Genomic DNA, 9331 nt, shown 5'->3' with positions numbered 1-9331 from the left:
ATTTGTATATTTATCACAGTAATTAGTTTAATGGATTGTTATTACACAGATCATAAGAAATGTCCAGTGAAAGTACACAACCCTGCTGTGTTGTACTTTCAGCCATTTTGTTCTGATACTTCTATGTGCCGCAGATTTTCCTTCACCCGCACAAACTCGGGGACGTTTTCTCGACCTTCTCTGCGTTTTATCTCCTCCATTTCATACTGTGATAAAAACACATTAAACATCTGAGGTTAAAAACAACAACAACAACAAGCATAGCAGCATTACAACAGAGAGAGTAAAATAAATCTGAGTTAATAGCATCTGTGCTGCTGTCATTTCCAATAACATTATTAAGGTTTAAAAAGGTTTTGTGAAGGTTTAATTAAAGGTGTTTTCAAAATGTTTGTAATAGGTAAAAAAGTAGAGTACAAGTCAAAGGTTTAGATATTCCTGATTTAATGTATATTTTTTATAATCTTAAAGATGTAATTCACATTATTATGCTTAAATGTGCTACACAAGGTCTCAGCATTTGGAACATCTTCAAGTCTGTTGAAAAGCATTCCCCTTATGTGGCTCCTTGTGAAGTTGTTTGAGAGAATGGCAAGAGTGCGTATAGTTGACATCAAAGCAAAACGGGATACTTTTAAGGATCTAAGATCATTTTGTTTCTTCATTAATTTAGTCAGTGTGTGATTCCAGGTCTGTTATTTCATAGTGTGATGTCTTCTGTTTTATTCTGAAATGAGTAAAATAGTCAGCTAAAAAGGAACCCCCTTGTATGAGCTGTGTTAAGATAGTTACTAAAAAAAGCAATACGTTACAAATGACTCATTACTTCTCTCAGACTGTGATGGGATTACTTAACTAATTACTTCCTGGAAAATCTCAGTAGTCATATCCGTATTTTATTTAGAAAGCTAGTCACAGTAAACATCATTTAAATGGCCTGTCACAACCCCAGATTTTGAACAAGGCACAGTCAGTTAAGCTTATTATTTTTATGAACGGCTGACTGTTTGAAGGTCTAAAGACACATGCCTCGAAATAAAATCATTATGAATAAAATGTAACGCTTACAGAGCTCTTCCCGAATGAAAGGCGAGTTGGGCCCGTTGAAGTGAGGTTTAGATTCTCTCTTCTTCAAGAAAGAGATCTTTTTCCATCGGTTTTATATTAGCATGATTAGATGCTTCCACAGATGTCAAGTTTACTGCACTTCCTGCACTCATATTCAAAATCAAAGTTACGCAGTCAGCTGTAGTGTGTAGTACAAGCGTACGCAAATTGCGTACAAGGACAGGCACAGATAATGTACAGCGGGGTCCAAAAGTCTGAGACCATGTTGAAAATCTGGTATTTTCTTTTATTTAAACCTGGAAATAAACATCCAGAAGCATCTTGAAAAAAGTTCTGATAATTCAAATGAAGAAGAAATGTTCAAAACTCTGCACTGTTCTTTGGTCACTATTCAAATTGAAGCAAATTTGTAATATTGACCATGTTGAGGCCTTTGTACAAAAAGGTCATTATTGTAGTCTTTAGTCTTACTTAGTCTTAAGTGCTTAGTCTTATTTCTTTCATTGTAGCACATGTTCAGATGACTCTCAGGTGTATTTGACCTACTGGTCAGAGGCTTTTGCACAAACTTGTGGAGTTCATGCCAGCTCGAGCAAAAGTGGGGCACACCAAGTACTGAAAAATTCTGGGATTCAAGTAAAGAAAAACTTCTCTTTTTTTAAATAAAAAAGTTTCATGTAGTATGTAAACATTGTTGAAGTTTCAAAACACTTCACTGTTTTTGTGATGTCACAGAAAACAACCTATTTACATATATCAGTCTATTCAACTGTACAGCACTTTAGTTCCACCCATTCACAAGTTATAAGAAATGTTTCAGCTGAGACTCCCATTTGAATGAGGCACAATACAAGGCAGCCAATAAGCAGCAAATCACTTACATATATCAGTCTTAAAGGCACAGTAAAAAAGACAGCCTGATTAATTCTGAGAGATAAAGAGAGGTTGGAAAATGGTCATGCAAAAATGAATTATGAATTATTACATTGTAAGTGGACCTCAAGGAAAAAGATAAAATACACAAAAAAATAGGACATAGGCCCATTAAATGCATCACATGTAATTAATAATGCTCACATACAGACATATGAGTAACATAAGTAATGTCATTTTTATTAAATTAGTACCTGTAGTGTGATTTAACCTGTAATGCTTTACAATATTTCATTACAGGAAAAAGTAATCAAATTACTGTAACACGTTACTTTGTAAACTGACAACGAATAGATGTGTCTAAACGTTTGACTGGTAGTGTACCTAAGCAAAGCAAGTCTTGGCTACAGCAAACATAAATAATATTAGGGTCTAATTTTATTCCAAGGCATATTAGTCCAAAGCATAGGACGCATAAGAAAGGCAAAGCACTATCAGGCTTATTAGAAGTGGAGACCAGATGTATCACATAAACAAACAGAATGTGTAAAGTGTATTAGTGTTGTAAGAGGGTGATGGGCACCTCCTGCAGTCTCTGCTGTCTCTTGCGAAGCTCCTGCTCCAGGTCGGAGGGAGGTCGGAGGGCGAGCTCCTGCTCTCGGTGCTGCTCCAACCTGCGCTGCTCCAAAACCCTCTGCAGCTCTGGCTTCTCCTCCAACAACAGACCCCTACACACATAACACTCTGCGATTAACCCGAAATGATAAGATAAGCTCTGGAGAGGAAGATATCAGTACATACTCTATGAATATTTTCACATATTAGCAAAACTTCAACATTTTAATGAACACCCAACCCATGATGCCATGATACATATAGCTTTGTTTAAGTTATAAAACATGAGAGGAAGTGGTATCATGAATAACATTACGGCTGTGATTTGGTCACAAGCATGAGCAAAAGCCAAGTTACATAGATCATCACTGCTGTGATGTTACACTGCTGTTATACAACAGTTCTCAAAATAAAACAAAAAGGTAAAGCAAAGAATCCCAAAACTTTGTATCAAATGTGCTTTAATACTGGCGATTCCTTCTGTCAAAAAAGTAGTACCCTTTTGCTTATAGAACCATAAAGCTAAGGCAATATCAGGTTCAGCTCAGTTTTGCAGTATTTGCCAGATTAACCTGAAATGTTTTGTTTCAGTCAATCTGTGAAGTATTTCACAGCCAATCTCATTTGCTGAATTGTATTCTGTTTGTTTCTGGCTAGTTCCAGTTTGCTTTCCAGGAGCTGCCAATCGAAGAGCTACTTTATGCTCAGCAACAGGTTCAAAGTTTGACGTAGGCCTATGGTCATACTCTTCTGCAGACTCTGACCAAATGGGATACAGGTTACATAATATTTTAGCAATTTTCTGTTTTTCTATGTTCTAAAGTAGAAAATTAGTATGATCCATCACTTAGTAACCAATATTCGGAATTATATTATTGTGGAAAAGAGTGCTGTTATCATGTTAACAGCATGAGTAGAACACGTCTTAACCAGTCAGACTGTACCATTGGATCTAACTGTTGAATAATTCTCTAACCCAAATTGGTCATAATCACTTTTAGAAAATCTAGTGTGGTGCAGGACCATTAAAAGAATTCCAATATCAAGACATATGCAAATGATCAACGCTTGCCCATATGTGTTATTCTGTTTTAGCCAAAAAGGATACATTAGTAAAATAGCGATTATTGTATTCGGTTTCCAGGGTTGATAACCTCTAGTCACCTCTTATGGCTAAGCAGCAGTTCTTTATGGAGGTTCTGGTGGCTTGGACACTCAATGGGAGAGCCGTTTAGCTTACGAAGCTGAGTGACCTCCTCACTGCCCTCTGTGCTCTGTCGAGACAGAGATGCTTGGCACACATAGTTCTCTACAGGAAAAGAGACATAGACACATTCACTCTTTGAACATAAAGACCAGCTTATTGTCATTTGGTTCAGCCCATCTATATTCAAGCATATCAAATAACTCCACTGTTTGTGTACACTTAAAAGATAAATAAATATATTTTTATGTACGTTTTGAAAATGATCTCAATGCTAACACTAGTCCACTTTGCAAATGCCTAACTTGTCTTGAACTTACATTTCATTAATTATTTAATAACCTTTCCCAAACCCTACATTTAACACTCACTCTAACCCTAGCTGGAACCACAACCCAAATTTAATCTTAACCCTAACGCTGGTTCTAAACCTAAACCCTAACATTGGTTCTAATCTAATCCTAACCGGGGTTGAATCTCAAATGGCTCCCTACTCCCTATGTGCATAATATGTCTAAGAAATAGCCGTTTGGTATTCAGCCACACATGCACAATTCCACATTGGACAATAGAGCACTGTTTGAGTGTGGAAGCCAGAATTTCAGAACTTTCACTGCACACTATACAGGGAGTGAGGAGCCATTTGAGATTCAGAGTTTTACCAGATAGGTTGTTAATTATTCGGGCATCTATAGACAGTCTGTTTAGGGAACTATCCAAATTTGCTTCTTTACTTGCTTATTGTTATGTCTCAAACAAGTTCTCAAGGCATGCCACACCACCCTCTACCATGTAATGTTATCATAAATGCTTACAGTGCCTATTTAAGATTTTATATAAGAAATTTAAGTAAGTAATAAGCAATGAGTGATATCATGTTGCAGGTTGTGAAAGATCTATTTGAAACCAGTTACTATGAATGATCTGCATTATGAATAAGAGGGAGATAAACAGATGTCAGTGCTGTCTGCATAGTGCTGATAGAAGATAACTGGATCTTTCCATGAGTTGTGAATGTACAATTCTGTAAATATCTGTATGAGGGGCCTAATAAAGATTATAGGGGGCCCGGTCACCACAGGCCTCCCTGCTCCCGGTAACACTGCCTCTTAAGTGTAACAGTCACTGTTTTGGATTTACTACAGATTCTTATTTTATTTTTTTTTATGTCTATATGTTTATAAAAGGCATACATATAAAATGAGTTCTTTTTTTCTGGTTGTTATTACTTTCCTATTCTGGTTGTTATAACATTGAAATAATAAAACAAATACTAGAAACTAATCAGGGTTATACCTTTTTTGTGGTGTCTAAAGCCAGGTCGCTGAAGCATTCCAGAATGAGAAAATGAGACAGAGAGAAAGGCGGGGGTGGGGAGAGAGAGGGAGAGAGAGAAAGAGAGAGGGAGAGAGAGAGAGGGAGATTTGTTATTTATTTCACTCCTAACACAAGCATTTACTACTATAATCGTGATGTTAAGTGAATGTATGTGTAAACTGTAATTCATCAGTCACTGTATATCATAAGTATTCTCTTATACTGATGAAATGCTAGATCAGATCAGTGGATTAAGGCTGTAATTATATAAGCTCTAAATACGGTGATACCTGCTGGGACTAGACTCACTAGATCTACTAAGAGTGAAGCACAAGGTCAGAATACTATTTTAGTCTTTTAGCTCGAATGCCTGTTTACCTCCCACCCCACAGCAACTCAAATGCTGAAATGGTCAAATATATGACACCCAGCAGGCTCTGTTTGCAGTAATTTGCATATGAAATGTGGCTAACTGTAGGTAAAGACTTAAAGGCGTGGATGTTGTCAGGGTGTTTGTTAAGGAAGTGGGGGTAGGGTGGAAGTAAACTCTGTAAATCCAGTGGTATCACACTATCCAGAGCCCAGAAGCAACTTTATGCCAAATAGAGGGACTAAATTTTACATCTGCCAGCATGTGTAATTCATTGCTGTGTTGTTCAGATCAGACTGGACTGGACATCTGATTGACACAGACAAAACCACTGATGATATGAAAACAAATGAGATGTCAGTTAAGCTTTCCAAAGATTACATAATCTGGACAACTTCTAGATTTTCATAGCTAAAATGACTGTCTAAGCATTACCCTGTAAACTAGTAATTCAAATACTAAAATGCAGATCATATTAAAGGGGAATTCCAAGATTTGAAAAAAAAAATCTGCATAATTAAATGGTTAGGATGTAAACAGTCAGCCAGAATGGTTTGATGTGAAATGCTTTGCTCTAGAGAAACTTCCTGAGTCAGAATTGTTTACAGTGGTGATGATAAGAACCAGATGTCTGAAGCCTCTTAAAGCTCATAGAAAGTCATTACATGAAATGGTTACAAATATGTTGACTGACGCCCAAAACATTTTTAATGATAATTTAACATAAGCTTTTAGGCTAAAATGCATTTTTGTAAATCCATCCATGGCAGAGAGGTACCTGCAAGTGGTTGTGTGGTTGTTTGAGATTTACCACTATTTTCCCATTATCAAAATTACTTCTAAAAGCTCAGAAGATGCATGTAGGTTCACTGATCATTGTGGACAGCAAATACAATGGCTATATCTATATTTGCCGTAGACAGTGCAACCCCTGGTTCCTATCACCAGCGCTGTAAAGAAAATCTAATCTGGGAAGTTTCTCTAAAAAGCATCATCTCACTTCAAAACACTCTGACTGACTTTGCTTACATCTTAAGGATTGAATTACACAGAAATTTTGAAAAATTGTCAGAATGTCCCTTTAAAGTTGACCTATGATACTCTATGTTGTGACTGCCAGTCTCTAAACTGAAACTACACAAGTGCAGTTAAGCTGATTCTGAGGACGGACTCATTCATTCTCAGGATGGACTCACTTTCCATACAAGTAGCCTCCAAACAAGTAGCCTGTAAATTCCCGTCCATGACATTTTCCCCACTGAAACCCCATAAACTCACCTCCACACATGTAGTAGTTTGCTTCTTTGCTGTATCCAGCATTGTATTGGATGGTGAGGGTGCAGACATTGAGATGTCCCTTAGTGACTATCAACAATGGTTGCAGACATCCCCTACAATCCCATTATGCCATTCAGGATTAACTTGCTCTGCAATCCCAGGCGCACAGGATGGTAGATTAGCTAATTGCTATAGACATAAATGCTGCTTTTAACTGAAGTAATACAACACTCAAGATACTTGAACTCCTGCTCTTTTAATTCTCCCTGGTAAATATGGAGATGTCGCACCAAAGACGAGTGTAGAAGGCCACAGTTTTGGCTCTGACTGTGAAGATTACATTGCAGACACAGGATGTTGTACTTAGAGCATAAAAAAACATATTTACAGTCAGACAAAAAGGATAAAAAGCTGTGACAGCCATTGTAAAGGACAAAAAAGGAACACAGTTTGATTCAGTTTTTGTCTTTAAAATGACTGTCAACAACAGTCCTTCACAGGCCACTGGGCGATAACACGTAGGCTATTAACAAAATTATACTTGTAAGAAAAAGGACATTTAAGATAATTGCCAAAATTAAGCTTCACATATTTTCCAAAATGTGGAATTGACCTGAGCTAGGGCTGGGTGTTGATTCCAAAAAGATTTGATTCTCTGTTTCCAGGCATTTGGAAATCGAGAGTTGACTCTGAAGGTTTGAGCTCGATTCTGCTAGTTTACCGAATACAAGAGTATGAGATATTCTGCCGTGACTCTATGGAAAATGCCCCTTTCACAACGCACACATCAGTAGGCTGGCTAGATTTTACACAGACAAAGAGGAAAACAAAATAAAATATAAAATTTGTAATAAAAAAACAATTTACAGTCTAACAATGTACTGCTGGTGCTGAAACATCTACTCACTGGGAGCTGTTGACAGAGGAAAATCAGATGGAATTTAACTAAAGCCCCCCTGTAAAGTCAGCCCCCAACCCGCCTTGATAATGCCAAATATGTCATGTAATTTAACTGATAATTAAACACTTCGTTCTTGAGGGTCAACTAATGTTGGATCACATTAACATGTCAGAATCTGCCATTCACACCATCAATAATTTAATATTGTTGTATGTGCTTAATAAATATTATACTCATTACCCCACCGAAACTCCTTCTCTATGTTGAAATGTGTATGTAATAGACTCTTGGAATCGACTTCATTCCTTTAGATTCGGAATCAGAGTCGACTCCAAAATTTCTGGAGTCGAACAGACATGCGTACTGTTGACGTTTAGTGTTAAGCTTGTATTAAACGAGATGTAGAGCTCGTTAAATTGTCTCTGTTGCTGTGTAATAAAATGCATTTAATAAGGCATTTCAGCGAGTATATTCATGCTTCACTGTGTTAAAAATGATCTTTCCGTGTGTTTTGAGAAACACAGAACTTCCCCACTGACTGGGAATGTAAACCTCCACTTTCCAGTCGCCCGTTGTACATACACTACAATGACCACATGGGGGCGCTGTGATTTTCTTTGATAGTTTCTGAGTCCTGAGCTATATAAAGCGACGTCCTCCCGGATGTGAGCTCAGTTTGAATGCGCGTTTGTGTGTGCTGGGGTGAACGAGTGTGAGTGTTCGGCTGTTTTGAATGATGTGTGTGTGTGTGTGTTTTTTTTTAATAACCTACACCGTGATCTTATTTGATCCGGTCGGAGTTTCGTCCTGCTCCGACTCGGAGATGATAAGAAGCCGCTCGTTAGCCCGCTGTGGCGGTGAGCGTTTGTCGGCCCAAATCTTCAGGGCGCCCGCAGTAGAAACTGGGGGTAGAAATGATGAGTTGATCAGATATACTAGTGCCGCTGGGATTTTGGGGGCTACTCCCAAACTTCTTTCATGCGGCCAGTGAGTATTGAGGCGATTCTGATCTTCACCACGATTTCTACAACCAAGCGGGCGTTCTTGAAGCTTAGCTTTGGCTAACCGGAGGACGGCTAACACTAGCTAGGTAACGTTAGCTTAAGGGGTGTTTACCGCGCAGCGGCGCTGACTAACTTCTCTAACTTAGTTTTGCATGTTAATTCATTTTGTTCAGCGTTTAACGGAACATTTCCACAGAGCCCGTCGATAGCAGACTTATTATAACTGTCCGCAGTGATCACTCCGACAGTGTGCTTTGTGAGTTACTTTATTTTTTCGGCAGTGTTTTTTTTTCGTATCATACAGGTAAAGTTAGTACAGTATATCTAGCTGAGGAGTAGCTAGTATAGCTGCTTTTGGTAAAAACGGTGCTTTATGCTGAATAAAACCCGCCGTCGTGTTTCCTGGAGTAGCCTCGGTTTGTAGAAGCGTTGTGGTGAGACTCTAGAAGAAACAGAGCAGATGATCAGACTCTATCAGGAACAGTTTCACGGAGCTTCAAGGTGAATTCCACAGATTTTTAATCATTTATCCGTAATTTAGTCGTTAACGTGTAAACGGTTAATTCAGTTTGGTTTGATGTGAAATACTGCGTTACAGAGAAACGTGTCGGGTCAGAGTCGTTCATACTGGTGGTGATGGGAACCAGAGAGCCAAAGCGTTTAAAATGCCTCTAAAGGCTGCCTCACAAATGAATGTCTAT

At 38.2% G+C, this 9331-nt stretch overlaps 2 protein-coding genes and 1 non-coding gene across 3 annotated transcripts in view; 1 reads left to right on the top strand and 2 right to left on the bottom strand.

The window, feature by feature from the left end:
* Positions 1-98: 98 nt before the first annotated feature.
* On the bottom strand, positions 99-6938 carry zgc:195245 (uncharacterized protein LOC565483 homolog). The gene is made up of 5 exons (XM_036579706.1): positions 6726-6938; positions 5057-5084; positions 3721-3865; positions 2525-2669; positions 99-206 (listed from the first exon to the last, which is right to left on the bottom strand). Exons 1-5 carry the CDS (start codon positions 6792-6794, stop codon positions 99-101), a joined length of 495 nt encoding a protein of 164 aa, XP_036435599.1. The 5' UTR covers positions 6795-6938.
* A 1392-nt stretch (positions 6939-8330) lies between these two features.
* LOC118814147 lies at positions 8331-8640 on the top strand. The gene has a single exon (XR_005007707.1).
* A 240-nt stretch (positions 8641-8880) lies between these two features.
* cunh1orf194 (chromosome unknown C1orf194 homolog) overlaps positions 8881-9331 on the bottom strand; it is a 2804-nt gene continuing 2353 nt past the window's right edge. The window contains exon 5 of the mRNA XM_036578399.1: positions 8881-9072. Within this exon, the coding sequence (XP_036434292.1) occupies positions 9002-9072 (71 nt within the window). The 3' untranslated portion in view covers positions 8881-9001. The remainder of the gene's footprint in view (positions 9073-9331) is intronic.

The sequence above is a fragment of the Colossoma macropomum genome, unplaced genomic scaffold (assembly GCF_904425465.1).
Source record: "Colossoma macropomum unplaced genomic scaffold, Colossoma_macropomum, whole genome shotgun sequence".
Taxonomy (NCBI): Eukaryota; Metazoa; Chordata; class Actinopteri; order Characiformes; family Serrasalmidae; genus Colossoma; species Colossoma macropomum.
This window is presented reverse-complemented; position numbering and strand designations above follow the sequence as displayed.

Bases quoted from the DNA above. Each gene is read 5' to 3' on its own strand.
- zgc:195245 (XM_036579706.1), bottom strand. From the start codon at position 6,794: ATGTCTGCACCCTCACCATCCAATACAATGCTGGATACAGCAAAGAAG. The intron at 5,085-6,725 runs GTGAGTTTATGG...GGAATGCTTCAG, and splicing joins AAACTACTACATGTGTGGAG to CGACCTGGCTTTAGACACCA. The intron at 2,670-3,720 runs GTGACTAGAGGT...TTATGTGTGTAG, and splicing joins CTGCTGCTTAGCCATAAGAG to GGGTCTGTTGTTGGAGGAGA.